The sequence below is a fragment of the Leguminivora glycinivorella genome, chromosome Z (assembly GCF_023078275.1).
Source record: "Leguminivora glycinivorella isolate SPB_JAAS2020 chromosome Z, LegGlyc_1.1, whole genome shotgun sequence".
In the NCBI taxonomy this organism is placed as follows: domain Eukaryota; kingdom Metazoa; phylum Arthropoda; class Insecta; order Lepidoptera; family Tortricidae; genus Leguminivora; species Leguminivora glycinivorella.
Window position 1 is genome coordinate 51289607 of NC_062998.1, and position 16199 is coordinate 51305805.

The 16199-nt window shown below is 37.4% G+C and overlaps 1 protein-coding gene across 1 annotated transcript in view; it reads left to right on the plus strand.

Annotated features, from left to right (window-relative positions):
- LOC125240515 (titin homolog) overlaps positions 1 to 16199 on the plus strand; it is a 163809-nt gene that overhangs the window by 79323 nt on the left and 68287 nt on the right. Inside the window, 7 exon segments of the mRNA XM_048148407.1 lie at positions 2043 to 2201; positions 2678 to 2820; positions 3708 to 3875; positions 6203 to 6415; positions 7240 to 12885; positions 13581 to 13919; positions 14186 to 15056. Coding sequence (XP_048004364.1) covers positions 2043 to 2201; positions 2678 to 2820; positions 3708 to 3875; positions 6203 to 6415; positions 7240 to 12885; positions 13581 to 13919; positions 14186 to 15056 — 7539 coding nt within the window.

Sequence of the window (16199 nt, forward strand, 5' to 3'; positions counted from 1 at the left end):
CGTCGATTCGTCACTCCGTGAAAGACGGGCAAATAAACAGACACACACTTTCCCATTTATAAAATTAAGTATGGATGAATGAATAATTTTAATATTTCTCACATTTTAATGAATAGTCATTTTTAGGGTTCCGTAGTCAACTAGGAACCCTTATAGTTTCGCCATGTCTGTCTGTCCGTCCGTCCGTCCGTCCGTCCGTCCGTCCGTCCGTCCGTCCGTCCGTCCGTCCGTCCGTCCGCGGATAATCTCGGTAACCGTAAGCACTAGAAAGCTGAAATTTGGTACCAATATGTATATCAATCACGCCAACAAAGTGCAAAAATAAAAAATGGAAAAAAATGTTTTATTAGGGTACCCAAGTGGGGGCTATATTTTTTTTCATTCCAACCCCAACGTGTGATATATCATTGGATAGGTATTTAAAAATAAATAAGGGTATACTAAGATCGTCTTTTGATAATATTAATATTTTCGGAAATAATCGCTCCTAAAGGAAAAAAAGTGCGTCCCCCCCCACTAACTTTTAAACCATATGTTTAAAAAATATGAAAAAAATTACAAAAGTAGAACTTTATAAAGACTTTCTAGGAAAATTGTTTTGAACTTGATAGGTTCAGTAGTTTTTGAGAAAAATACGAAAAACTACGGAACCCTACACTGAGCGTGGCCCGACACGCCCTTGGCCGGTTTTTGTATTTATTAAAGAGGTAAATTAAATTTTAATCAATGAAATTCCTATTCATTATTTATTGCTTTAATGAAATACGTGGCAATACTGAAAGCTTGTACTTAAAAACTTCATGATAATATTGCATAACCATTATACCCATTATAACCATTATTAACCATTCTACGAATATTATTGTATGCGATAATATTCGTAGAATGGTTATTTGTTTTACAAGGAGCAAAGTTGTTGTTTAACCGCACATGCCAATATAATACCTGAGCAAGCGAAAGATTCCAATGTTAAACCGCGAGCGTAGCGAGCGCCTCAAAAAGTGGAATCTTGAGCGTTGCGAGGGTTTCAGGGCATGAAGGTTAAACAAACTTTGCCACCGACTGAAACAAAACATTTTTCACCACACCAACACGAACAAAATACTGACTATAAAACATCAAACTACATCAAATCCATCAATTTATTCAAATTTATGATACAAAATCATCATTTAGGTATAGGTTAAATCTACCAGATATCTTAAGACATCAAGTTAAAATTTGTATGAAATTACTTTGCTCTCTTGTGGATAAAATGCGAAACCGCGCCATCAAGTTCTCGGATATCTCGGGAATTTGTTTTCGGATAGCAAAGAGAGCCTTTACCAGTTGGTTTAGGAAAAATACTAAATTCGTTTATTCATCAAACATGGTTTCCTAAGGTGTCGAATCCTCCTTTTAAGTTTGACACTTGTGTTAGAAGTAATTCGCTTTTTCATACAAGGTGTTAAATAAACATTAGGTAACAAAGTTGTTTACAAAATTAAATCATTCGGGAGAATCGGGAGCGTTATTTGTTTCACCTTTGTGCCTTGAAACAGTACAATACTTATTTACTACCATTATTTACAAACAAATAACAATAAATACCTAATATTGTCTTCGGTTACCGCGATAGTTACTCATGAAATAAAACTATGGAAACGGATTAAATCGCGTATAATGAATTTAAAATACATCCCGACGTTTCGAACTCTTTACAGCGTTCGTGGTCAACGGGTGACTGAGGAAAAATTAAAATGTGCAAAAGCTACCCACTTACAAGAAATATTAACGAACCATGACCACAAATAATATAGATTTCTAAGGTTGTTTGGGAAATGCTATCTATAACAAAAATAGGTAGCTCAGAGTCTCTACCAGCTTACCAATTTTTATCAATATCGGCGATGTCTTTCAAACATGAAAATTAATTACCCAGATAAAGTACCTAGTTGTCACAATCAGCGCCACGTCGTAAACGTTGCCAATACCACAAAAAAATACCACTTATAAAAACAACCGGAAATCCTTGTATTGATATCTTTTGTTTTTGCCTTCAGCGTCACCCCCGAGCCACCTCCAATTTTCACCAAGGAGCTAGAAGACCAATTCATCAAAATCTGCGAACACCTTACACTGAACTGTCATATTGTTGTCCCACCATGGCCCAGAAGCGTCGTCTGGTACAATAAGGAGGGAAAAATTGAGCCTGGAGAGAGGTAAGATCTGTCTCATTGTCATGCTACCCTGGTACAAATGAGATCTAGTCACAGTATAATAAAGAGTACTATCGTACAGTATGGATACTCCCGCTCCCCGCTGAAAGTGCCGCCCACTCCCTCTCGGTTACCTCACAGTTACCGCCTGTCAAAAACGCGAACAGTCAACCTGTCATATTTCACTTATACAAGCATAGTACGCGTTCACTTACACGAGCTTAGGCTGTGTGCTAGGAACGCGCCTCTTTCATATATGTATTTGATCGCCAGTGTCCGGGGTATGATCAATACATCCAATAGGAAGTCGAAGGACTTCTTCTGAATATGAGATCTGCACTGAAATCAGGATATCAAAATCGAGATATCACAATTGCTTATGCTTCTTAAGCGTCAAACGGGTAAACTTTTCTTGTGGTAAAAACGTTCAGAAGAAACTCTAGACTAGTTGTTTTCCAATGAGTGTTTCTGTTTTTCAGGTACCATGTAACAGAGGATGGTGTAGGCGGCTACCTTCTAGAAGTACAGTCAGCAGAGTGGCCTGATGAAGGCGAGTGGAAATGTGTGGCCACATCGGCAGGGGGCAGGGTCGGCATATCCACCTGCCATGTCATCATGGATGGTAAGCGTTTGCAACCTCCTAGTCTTGTCAATAGTGATAGTGATCCCGTTTACAAAGTGTGAGGTCCTGGGGCCCATTTCTCAAAACTGAAAGTTACAAGCTACAAGCGGAAGTCTCTTTCCAACTTGTCATATTAGACATTCACAATCACTTGTAAATTGTAACTTGTAGCTTCGAGAAATGGGCCCCTGTCTGGGTTTAGGTGTATAAGACAGTGTAGGTGGTTAACTGCTAGAAGTACGCCGTACGATGGCATGGCATAAGTGTGTGGTCAACTCGGCAAGGGGCAGGGTCGAAACACTTTCCTGCCAAAGAGGATCGAGTATTATAGAGAGTTACTGTCGAAGTAAAATTTGTAATCACAGTGCATAGACTGCCATCTCTTGACAAAGGCTTAAAACTTTTGAACCTCAGTTTTGACAATTTGGCCCATATTCTTAGCTTGATATGTGTTAAAATGTCAAATATTAATATTAGCGCCATCTAGCTGAGCGTACCCCAAAGGTGTAAATGCCATCTAGGCCACCGTGCCCTTTTCTGTATGGTACTGAGGTACGTTTTTTTCTTAGACTTTATCTGTCTATACGGAGTTATATATATATATGTCTTTGTTCCTGCCGAGAGAGTTGAATTCTTAGTTTAGTCGAAAGTGACTCTGATTACAAAGTGTTCGGTAGTTAATCACGTGTGGTCATCAAGAATTTTGCGGCTCAAATCTAGAAGGATGTGATATCTTAGAATGATATATGTATCTAGTTTATCGCCTCTTAGAACCCCCATAAAACCAAAGCAGGAATTTTGTAAAGAAGCATCATCCCCTGCGTCAATAGTTTATGATGCATCATGTTACATGTCCAATACTCGTAATTTATTTTTTGCGTCCACAGTCCCCAAGAACTACCGGAAGCCGCGTTTCATGGAGAACCTCCAGGCGGTGCTGACGGATGAAGGTCTAGTCTCCTTCGAATGCAAGGTCGTCGGCTTCCCCACTCCAGTGCTGAGCTGGTTCAAGGACGGCCAGGAGTTGAAGCCGGGAGATGTTTACCAACTCACAGGTACATTATTTAATTTTAATCCCCAAGAAACTAACTCAAACATCTACCGGGCAGGTATATGAAATGCAAAGACACATTGGCCATAGATGATCATTATGCAATAATATAGCAATTCTTAGATATGAGCAGATCATGGCCTGATTATTGATCTTGCTAAAGCAAATACACACATGACACTAGAGCCGGTACCATCAGGTGGCCAGATTCAGCATAATTTTCGAATAAATCTAAAAACTTCTTTCACCTTGGAATATAGCAAGGCCTAAAAGTTTATATCGTGAACTAATCAATTTTTAGGGTTCCGTACCAAAAAGGTACAAAAGGAACCCTTATGGCGAGGCTCTGTCCGTCTGTTCTACTACCTGTAAGTTCTGTCTGTGACCTGTATCCACTGAACACGCCTACCATATCGATACCTTTGGGTTCAATTGGCGTAAAAGCCAAAACGCGACTTTACAGGAGAGCGAAAAAACCATTTTTGAAATCGTGTATGTCTTTTAACTTTTAGAATATAAACTGTACAAAAAAATGTTGTATGGGAAAAATGCTTAAAATTTCAGCATGAAATAATAAATTATCAGCATATACTGGGCACACTTAGTTTAGGAAATAGATTAGATTTACGCCCAAGAGATTTGCACATTATGGTAGTTACGTCAATAAAAAAATGTCATTGAAGAATGTTTTGCGACGTATTTCCAGTCTCATTAAACGAAAGATCATAACTTTTGGCGTAAATTACGCTAACTTGGAAAATATGTGTCGTATTAACCATATAAATTGTTTATTTATATCCATAATCTTTTAATTTACGTACAAAAATACATAATTATAATTTATATTGTAACATTTTGTTTATTAACACGTAAATGACACAAATCCAACTGTAATGACGTAAAAACCATAATCCTAAAAATCGATATTAATTTATGGCCGTAATTGCATGACTAAGTTCGCTTTACATCACTGCAGTGGACTTAACTGTCTTAATTCTATGAAATAACTGCCTATATTATTATTTACCTACTGCTAAATACGCCGCATAACTTAGGTACTGTAGGCTAGTATGCAAAGAATAAAACTAAAAAAAGTGAATGTACCTAAGTAGCTTTAAGTCCATGTTAGCAATATATATGTAACTTTCGTATTTATATGTAAATATAAGTATGTAAAACAATTTATGAATAAGTTTATAATTGCTTAAAATGTAAGTACTCACCTTTTCAAACTAGCCAACTGGCGTCATTGAAGTAGTGAATTAAGCATCTCCCTTCTCTTAAACAAAGCATCCAGAGAAGTTTTTCTGCTGCTTTCTTCCATTTCACATTAATATTTCACCAACTACTCTATACACACGTAAATAACAACTTAAACAAACAAACGCACTTCTCACTTTGTGGTATAACATCAAGTGCCGGTCGGGTACCGGTCCAAAACAATAACAAACGATTTTGAAGAGTAAACGAAACACTTGACAGGTATTTCGATACTTTAAGATCTTAAGGACATAAAGAGATACACTTGTATTTTCCTATTTTTGAACTACCTTACATCAATCTGTTTAGAGAATTACCCCATAATTCATTGGCGTAAAAGCCACGAAGTTAAAACTATTGGTTTATACGCTAACCTTCTTCACTAGTACTGGAGTTACGCCATGCTGCCTATACACGATAACAATAATACACCTCTAAATACAGTGACGTATAAACCATCAATCGCAACAATGGCTTTTACGTCAATTAACTAAAACATAAAGGTAATTACGGCTAACTCAAATTAAAATACTAAAGGTGTTTGGTGGTTACATCAGAAGATTGAAATTTTTGATGATATTTTTTGTAAAAATCTTGGTGGTATAAACCACAAAATCATGAATTTTGACGAAATTTATATACAGATCGATAGAGCTCAAAATTCCGAGAAAAAGTATATATATAACTCATTTTGGCCAAAATGGCTTTTACGCCAATTGAACCCAAAGGTATCGATATATTACCGGTGGACACTCTATTTAATAATGCAAACATTATAAAACATGAAAAAAATAGACCAGTTACATTTACTCCCCCCAGCAGGGTTAGCACATGATTGCCGTGAGAGTATGTCGCCGCGAGATAGACTACCCGTCCTTATGTCATTAATACAGTTAGAAGAAGACGTGTCACCTATCTCGCGGCGACATACTCCCGCGGCAATCATGTGCTAGGCCTACAGTCGAGATTTGCCCCACTGTAGGTACCTTACTAATATTGAGATATAATTATGTTCCTATAATATAATAATGGCGTCAAATCACTGTCACTATTAAACATCTTCATCACCAGGCACAAACTCCCTCGGTTCCTACTGCTGCATAGCCCGGAACTGCATGGGCCAGGCCAGCAGCTCAGCCGAGCTGACGGTGGAAGACATCCAGAACCAGCTCAACGAGGAAGAGAGGCTCCAGCTGTTCACCAAACACCAGGCGCCCAAGTTCCTCCAGGGCTTGCAGAGTGCTGAGGCGCGGATTGACGAGCCATTCCATTTTACTATTAAAGGTATGTATGACAGTAAAATTACTCTTCCTTGACGCGTTTAAAAGAGAGATAAATACAATGATTGACTAGGGGTATACCAGTGTACTTTTTGACTTTTTTCACAACCACAGAGACTGCTAAGCAAATTTACCACCGAATCTTACAACCTTACATATTATTATAACATAGGTCCTTGTTAAACTATGCTCAAGTTTGTTCTTTGATACCAAAAAGAAATCGTGCACTGCTGCTTTTTCAATTATTTATTAAAAATATAGAGTAAGTATTCATTTTATACAAAAATATCTGGGCGACCGAGCTTCGCTCGGTTCTGTTTCGTATCCTTGACATGTGTCGCCATCTAGTTCAAAAATGAATAGTACCTACATCGAGCGAAAGAATTCTCAGCCTTAACAACACAACTACTCCACACGAGATGGCGCGCATTTCGCCACAAAAACTCAAATAGTGTATTTTTCTATTCGTTTTAGCCTTGACCTGTGTCGCCATCTAGTGTTTGCAATAAATAGTACTTACATCGACCGAAAGAATTCTGTCTTAACAGTACAACTACTGCACACGAGATGGCGCGCGAAGAAAAACGCATGAAAACTCGAAAATTCGCGTTTTCCGGGACCTAAGGATAAGTTAGACCGATTTTTCACCCCCAAAAACCCCCACATAACAAATTTCAGCGAAATCGTTAGAGCGGTTTCCGAGATCGTCAGTGTAAATAAATATATAAATAAATAAATAAATATACAAGAATTGCTCGTTTAAAAGTATAAGATACAGTTTGCCACAAGCTGTACCTGAATCTGGTTTGATAGTCGCCATTGTTGCAGTTGCCATTCCGCCCGAGCCGACAGTCCTGTGGTACCGAGACGACCAGCCCGTGGACGAGTCCCCACGCTGCCACCTCGCCAAGGAAGACCGAGGCATCTTCTCCCTCGACATCAAGAACCTGGAGTTCCTCGATCAGGCCGAGTGGAAGTGCGTGGCCATGAACGAATTCGGCCACAGCGTCACCTCCTGCTTCCTCAAACTCATCATCCCAAGACACTTCAAAAAACCAAGATTCTTGGAGAACCTTCAGGCTATCCTCTCCGAAGAAGGCGCTGTCAACTTAGAATGCAAGGTCATCGGTGTACCGCAACCTGTCCTCAAATGGTACAAGGACGGCGAAGAACTCAAACCTGGAGATATACACAGGATCATATCTGGACAGGACGGCACTTGTTGTTTAGGAACATATACTTGTGAAGCGCAGAATTGTATGGGAATCGCCGCCAGCTCCGCCTCGCTTCTCGGCTTCGACGACTCAATGAAAGCCAAGAAGAAAATAGCAGACGAACAAGCATTGCAAAGAAATTTGTCGCTTAGTACGATACACGAAGAACGAACGTCGCAGATGTACGATACCCCGGTGGGAGATATAACTCTTGACGATAAAGGCGAGATTTCATTTTCGTTCGATGGAAAAGAAGTCTCCGTATCGTTATATGAGACTCCTGATTTAACTGAAGAGGAAGCACTTCAAATAGTCGAAATGTATGCTGATCAGCTATCAGAAAATGTTACTGAACATAATGTTGTCGAGCTGCCACCTCTTAGATTTGTTAAAGAAACGTCAACTTCAGGTAATCTGCTCATGGAAGCTATCATAATTGATGTGTCTCCGGAATATTTTGCATCACCCGAAGAAGACTTAAGAACGGAAGCTGATGTAGAAGATATTTCAATAGCTGATGAAAATGGCGCTCCTCAGCTTTCATTAGATACAGATTTAGGCGAAGACTATTTAGAAAAAACTATGGCTCTACTATCGGATGAAAAATCAGATATGCCTAAAAAGGTGGCTAGAAAGAAGTCAGATTCTCTTAGAAGTGGAGAAGACTTCTTTAGTTTATCTCGGGAACAATCATTATCTGAAGATAAAAGAGATGATGATACGCAAATTATGTCTGAAAGTGACTTGGCTAGTTTTGCTAGCGCACGAAGTTACGGTAAGCAAAAATCAAAATCTTCACGCCGATCAATTGATGATGGCAGGGAATCGTCAGAAACGAAGACAATTCTACATAAAGTTGATGTAGAAGAGACAAGGGAGGTCAAATCTGACATTCAAGAAATTAAGACCGAGGTACAAGAAAGTGAACAGAAAAAATCTGAGATGGAAACCCCCGTCATGAAACCTAAGCGTGAACGGCGAAGTAGTCGGGGTTCACGACGCTCTAGCTCAGGTAGTGAAAAATCTTTCAGCAAGGTTAGAGAAGAACTGTTACAAGTAAGAGCAGAGATAGAACCCAAACCCAAAATGACAGATGAGGAATTTAAGAGTAAAGTAACTGAAATAAGTTCAACAATATCTAAAGCTATTAATGATGTACAAATCATTGAAAGAGATATAATATTGAAATCAGAGTTAATGTCATCTGCAGCTACAGCTTCAAGAAGTTTAGAGATCATAAGCAGTCTGATCACCCCTCTATCTGAAATTCACAGCATAGCAGAGGCTGCTAAGGAATCTCTACAAGCAAAAGAAGTTACTACAATATTTAATAATCTTCCTACATCGATGAAAGCTTTACAACAATCCCTAACTTTAGTTGAAAAATGTATCGATATGGAAGGTGAAAATAAAACTTTAGTAAAGAAAACATGCGTGGCATTTATAGAAACGTGTGGTAGTGAAATTCAGAAAGTTATGTCAGATATTAACACTGTTACCTTGACAGACTATTTACAGGCAGACGAAAGTGTAATAAGAGAAATACAGACATTAACAAAAGATATGTCTAACGTTATCAAGTATTCATCTGATACTATTAAAACCCGAAATCTATTAAGTGAAGCCAGTGAAATAAAGACAGAAGATACATCAATTGATGCAAAGCACCTCAAAGATACACAAAAAGCTGTGTTTGAGTTAAGAAGCCCTGTCAACTCCTTGCTCTGCATAGCCGAGAGCGCGGAAAGTGGAAAAATTATAGATTTGACTAAAATCAAAAACAGTGAGGTAATACTCAATGATATGTCTGCTTCAATACAAGACTTACAAGTAGCTTTAGAGCAGATAGAGTCACTCTCAGTTAAAGAATCTACCACCTCATTAAACAAGTACAATACGGAAATAATCGAAACCGTTATGGATTCAATTTTAAAACTCAGGGTGTCATTTGAACAATTATCGACGGAAGCGAGAAGTGAAGACGATAAACTAGTTTTGAAGCAGGCTCTAACATCTATTAAACAAAATTTAAGTGAAATTTCAACACATATTGATAAAATAGAGAGTAATGTTGGAAGATTTGACATACTGCAAAGCGATAATAAACTGGAAGTCCTACAAAAAATGGCTCAAATACTTATAGCGCTAGAAAATAATTTACCTCGCCTTGAATCTCTGCCTGATGTAAAGCTGCATTTGGACGTATTCCATAAAAACCTTACGAAAGTTTTAGAGAATGTGATTGAATGTAATGAAGCTAAGAAATATTTCTCTTTAACCGAAATATGTGATGTAGTTAACAGAGTAAACACAGCCATAAAAACTATAGATTCTGACAGCATTTTGTCCTTGGCAAGTCTCAATAATACGATGAGGATAGTCCAAGATCATTTTATCAACAATATATTTGAATCTGAGCTAAATTGTTCTATATTGAGTAACATCAGCGATGTATTGGTAAATATACAAGAAGCTATTAATCAAGCTGATGAAGTAAGCTTACACGTTGACTCGGAACACATCATTACACAAGATATTTCCTCGTATGAAACTGGAAAAGCTGTCATAGCTTTAGAGCGTATAGAACACACTATAGCTGCTATAAGTAAAGTTAAATCTCTTGAATGTGCGAAAGAATTGAAAGATGCCATAACACCAGTTCTAGAGAATGTATGTCCAGTTTTAGAAGAGCTTAAGCGAAGTGTAGCATCCATAGCTTTAGGGCGAGTTGAACAAGATGAAAATGTTTCTGATATGTCTGATGTACAGTCAGTAGCCCAGACTTTAGCTACGCCGCTCTGTGAACTTAATGAAAATATTATGGTTATAAACCAAACAATAGTAGAACACATTGAGAGCTTGAAAGAAAACAGTGAAGTCTTTGTAACAGTGGCAGAGCCATTACATGAATTGCACACTACACTTGAGACGTTACAGCAAGTAGTAATATCACAATACGGAGAAGATGTGACTCCATATGAAGTAAGTGTAAATATGGCGAATGCTGTACAAAATCTTCAAAGCTGTATTGTGATGATCCGTGAACAAGGTGGCATAGAGATGGCTGATGAAATGTCGACTCTAGAAGATATATCTGGAATAAAAACAACTGCTGATACTTTACCTTCAGATCGGTTAGTATTACCTGAAGCCGCAGAAACAACCGCTGAACAAGCCGTTAGCTCTTTGCACCAAGACATTGTACCATCTGCTACAGCTCAGGCGTTACAGTCTTTAAATGATCACATTACGGTTTTGCAGAATCCTGATGTCATTGATGCTTTAGATACATTATCTGAAGTCAGTGATTATTCAAGCTTAAAATCTGTTGTGTTAGGCCTAGGTGAGCTTCATTCTGGTATACAAGAGATATTGCATCCATTTATTTTGGAGACTTCCGATGAAATGGTCCATTTAAACACATCGAAGTTAATGGCCATTGCAGAGCCTATGCAAGACTTACAACAATCGTTGTCTGTATTAGATGTTACTAATATACCAATATATGAACACATTCTTGAAATGGCATCTGACAAAATACATTCCGTTTTTCAAAGTATCGCAGAATTCAAAGAAAATCTTGATAAATGCATTCATGCTGTATTTCCTGCGATGGAGACTGCCGACAGAACGATTGAAATATCGAACAAGGTAGAGAGTTTACGCGCTGTGTGTGAAACTCTGAAGGATATAATTGAAAGTACCAAGGCTATATCAACTGAGGCACCAGTCAAACAAGAAGTTATTGCTCTTGAAGAGAGAGTTAACAACTTACTAGACGCGACAGATGTGTCTAAAGGAATTAAGATAGAACAAGTCAAATCGGTTACTCAAGAACTTTATGAAAATGTAATAAACGTGCAAGAGGAACTTATTCAGTTTACACCACAGGCACCAGAAAAATTAGCCCAGGAAGCAAAACTAATACAGGTTATAGACAAAGTTGAACGGAATATAGCTGTATTAGAAGAATATGATTTTGTTGATTTATCAAGAGCCTCCGACATGTCGTGCTCTTCGCCACAGATAGCTCTTGAAATAGAGACAGATGCACTAATACAAATGGATGACGTAGTTCAGTGTGCTGTTGGTATTATCCAGGATTCAAGTAATGAAACACCCATAGCCGACCTAATGATAGTAGAAGACTTCTTCAAAAATTGTAAAAATGAGTTTGCTTTGCTTCGGTGTTTGTTGACTAAAAAGCTAAGTCATAAGAGAATCATACGGCTATTGCAGGAATTTAATGCATTGAAAGAAACTATCAACGAGTTTAAAGTAAAACAAAGTGAGCTCCACCTAGCTGAGGACATTAGTAACTCGCTCAAAACATTTTTTGGCTATTGTGATGAATGTTTGAACAGTGTTCAAGACTCTCTTATTAAGATAGTTGATTCGCAATCTGATTTACTTTTCAAGGCGCCTATTACTAGGCTTGATGCAACGAAGGAGGTCCTTAGTGAAATTCTTGCAAGTAGTAAATTTACACCTTTAGAAGACGTGGCCCAACGATTTGTCAATATTATTGAGATTGCAAAGCCCTGTCTGCAAAGAGCTGAAACTGTCATTCACGAAGAAATTAAATATAATGCAACAGTCGTTGAAGATAAGGCGCTACTGGCGGCAATGGATGATGCAGAAACATTTATAGAAGAACAAATTCTAACCAAGTCTGAACTTACAGTAGAATCTAGAGAAATATTACAAAAGGTTTTAGAATGCATTCAGAAACATCACGATTATAAGGATGCTACAGGCACGGGTAAAACGCTTATACTTCTTAAGTGCCTCGCTGAGTGTTCTGATATTTTGCAAGAAAATATGTCAGAATCCAAACCAGAAATAAAAGAACACAAATTCGAAGAATCAGCTTTGAAAAATGTGCTAGCAGAAATGTTAGTTCCTCTTCAAGCATTGCATCATCACCTGCTGAATATACAAGAGCAAGTATCAACTGGTATGGAAGACGAAGTGATGTCTGTTGATCTGACTTCAACAGAATCATTTGCTCAAGCTATGGGAGAAATACAACAAGATATAAAACAGCTAGAACAACATGTGTCGGAGGGCACCGTAGTGGATAGCGCGGAAAAGACCATGATACTGGAACTAGATAAAGAAATCCACACAATACAAGACAGTATAAAGTCCATTGAAAATGTCACAAGTGAGGACAGAGAAAAGGTTTCCAAGCCGATGGAGGAAATAGAGAAATCTCTGAAGACATTGCTAGAGACGGAAAGTAAAACAGCCGCAAAGGGTATGTATTGTTTAATAAATATAATAGATAAATTTAATAGTGAAAATCTCTTCTTCTCTAATTTTTATAGTTCATGACACATGATAATTATTAAATGTATTAGTGTGCGTAGCCGAATTCACAAACGCTCACGATAATAATATATCTCTTTCGTAGCTATCTATCTCTATCGCTCTTGCGTACTAGCGTTAAATTAGACCAGTGAGCCAGACTACATTTCTGCGGCTTTTCGATTTCGTTTCGCGTCGCAGAAATGCCATTCGGCTACGCCCCCCGACCTTTCTAATCTTAACTAAGTACAGTTGAATATTGTAAATTGGTCTTTATTTCTGAATTCATCTTTGCTTCATAATTTTGTTTATCCGCATGAATATGAATTCATACGTTACACCAATTTTGTTGCATACGTTAAACATTACAAAATGTATTTAGTTTGACGAGGTAAAGTATCAGTGCTCGACTGTATACCAGTAGACGCCGCTTTCAATTTTAAGTCATTGTCAATAAATGTGACGAAAGCCTGTCGTGTATGGTATTAACATGTCGAGCACTGGTACTTTAACCTTACTTCTATTCGTATTGTCTCACAGTAGCGTGAGGAATTATTGTAGGGTTGACACTATAACGTTCTGATCGATAGCTCGATCAAACGTTTTTATGCATACTGAAATTACCAAAACTGACTTACTTTGTAGATATAAATTCCAATACGGATTCGTTGGAATGCGTATTAGATCGGTTTTTGACCATTGATAAAGATCTTACTGATGCATTGGCTTCATATACTGGGCTTAACTTCTATGAAATAGTTGATATAGCCCAAAAACTAAAAATAATAGAATCCAAAGATAATAAACTGATTCAAGATAAAACAGAAATCATATCAAAATTGATAACAATACTATCGAAATTTGATTGGGTCAATGAAAGTACTAAAAATAATGACGATAAATTGCAAGATGTATTTTTGACAATACACCAACTATTGAAATACTTACAAGTTGACAAGGAAAAATATGAAGCTATCATAAAAGGTAAAATTATACAGTGTGTCAGCTTTGCAAAGTGACCAGCTTCTACACAATGTGCTAGCTTATTTGAATGATTTAATTACTTTGAAATCAGAATACAATAATTTGACCAATTTGGCTTTGTATATTTGGCAATTTTCGCGGTTTTACGAACACGGCACCGACTACTTGTAAACAGGTATTTTTGTAGGAGTGATACCTAATAAAAAATTAAGAGCTTTATTTTTAAAACCCTGTTGATTTTACAATTATTTTATTTTATTTCACAGATAAGACTCCTGACTTTGTGCAAAATGTTGACAAGTGTATTGAACTCATTGAAATTGTTGAAGAAATATCAACCATTATGAAAATTGATAAAGTGACTGAATCAGCAAAACTAGCTCAAGAATTACGTGAAAGTTTAACCAGTAGCCAATTTGAACAACTTGATTCCACAATGGATATTAGTGAAGAAAGCAGAGAGATAAGTATGCAGCAAGCTAGCTTAGCAATGACTTTAAAAGATGCGCTCACCTCTATTCAAGCTCAAGTTATAGAAAATACAAAAGAGTTGGAGCCAGAGCTTAAAAATCAAGTTGTTCTGCGAATCGAGCAAGCTGCTGAACAGTTACAAGATTTGATCACATTGACAGAAGTTAATGTCGAAAAACCAAAACCAAAGGAAGTATCTGCTGAAGAAAACAAAACTGATGTGGAAACGAGAGGAGATAAACGTGCAGAGGAACAAATGAAAGCGAAGATTTCTGAAGATATAATATCTGAGACGACTTTGATTCCTGAAATGCAACAACTAGATAAAGATGAAGAATATAAAGAAACAATTTCAAAAGTTGAAAAAGTTGATAGTGAAAAAGTTAGTCAAGTTGAAGAATTGTTGGCAAAAACTCAAGTGGCAAGTGAAATAGAGGTATCTCAAAAATTGGACACTACAGAAGACATGAAACCGGCGCCAGTGATTGGTGAGACATTCGAAATTATAACGACAGAACAACTCTCAACAATAGAAACCTGTGTTTCAATTATTGTTGAGGGTAAAACTGACCAACTTGTTGCAGAGGCTGAGAAAGCTAAATTAGCTCAGGACCAAAGAGAAGCAGCTGTCGTACAAGAAAAGCCAAACGGTGGTATCAGCAGTAGGTAAGTTACAAATAATTTTTAATCAAAATAATGCCACGGTTTTGTAAACAACAGTAAATCCTATTACTTATGCTTTTCTATTTATCTACACTCATAAATTTTCTTATTGGTTTGAAAATAATTTTGCTCTTTTATTATTTCTTGATACTGGGACATTGAACTTGTTGGTCCGCGTTCTAAACTGTTGGTCTTTCATAAATAAACTTTAGTAACTGCATGCAAATGGGGATAAAGTTACAGGGAGTATTCCCATTACAGACCTTGTGCAACGCATCGATGAATATCTCACTCAAGATTTCGAAAACTCCGATTTTGCCGATGATATGAATGAAAAAACTAAAATTGAAACCATAGCTAGTGAATTGCGTGAAACTTTGAATATCGCTGAAACAAGTGAACAAGTGGAACTAATCAAAGAACTACATGATTTAGTTACTAAACAGATTGAAGATGCAACGGCGTCAATAACTGATGCCAATGAGCAATTGCCAAAGGCTACAATAAGTTTATGTGAAACTTTAGCAAGTGTAATAAATACCTGTCAAAATATTGAAAAGCAAGATGAATCCATTGAGCTTACGGAGGTAATAAGTAAAGAAATTGACAAAAAAGTAGAAGAAACATCTAAACAAACAGCTGAAGAAGAGATATGTAGGGAATCAGTCATTGAAAAGATTGATCTAAACATCACTGAAGAAAGTAACCAAATGGACGTCATTGATGATCATAAAACCGACGCCACCATTGCTGAAGGAGACAATAAAATAAAAGATATTAAACAAGTAAAAGATGAAACAATTGAATCTCACGCCGCAGAAGAAAGTTTAATAGAACCGGCCATTGAAATACATGAAACTGTATTTGATTCGGCATCAGAACCATTGACTGCTAGCGTTGATTTGGAAGAAAATAAACTTGAGAGTGCTACCGCTGGTGAAAAAGTTATCTCTATTGTAGACAGTAAGGATGTCGCGCAGCCAGAGAAATCTGCTGAAACATGCACACCTATCATGGAAATAGTGCCTGAAGTAGTGATTGAGGAAAAAATACAGGTGTTGACGGAATCGTTGAAGGAAGGAATTTCAGCAGAAGAGAAGCAAATGGGAGATAGCACCCAAGAACTCGGTACTGTTTCTAAAATTG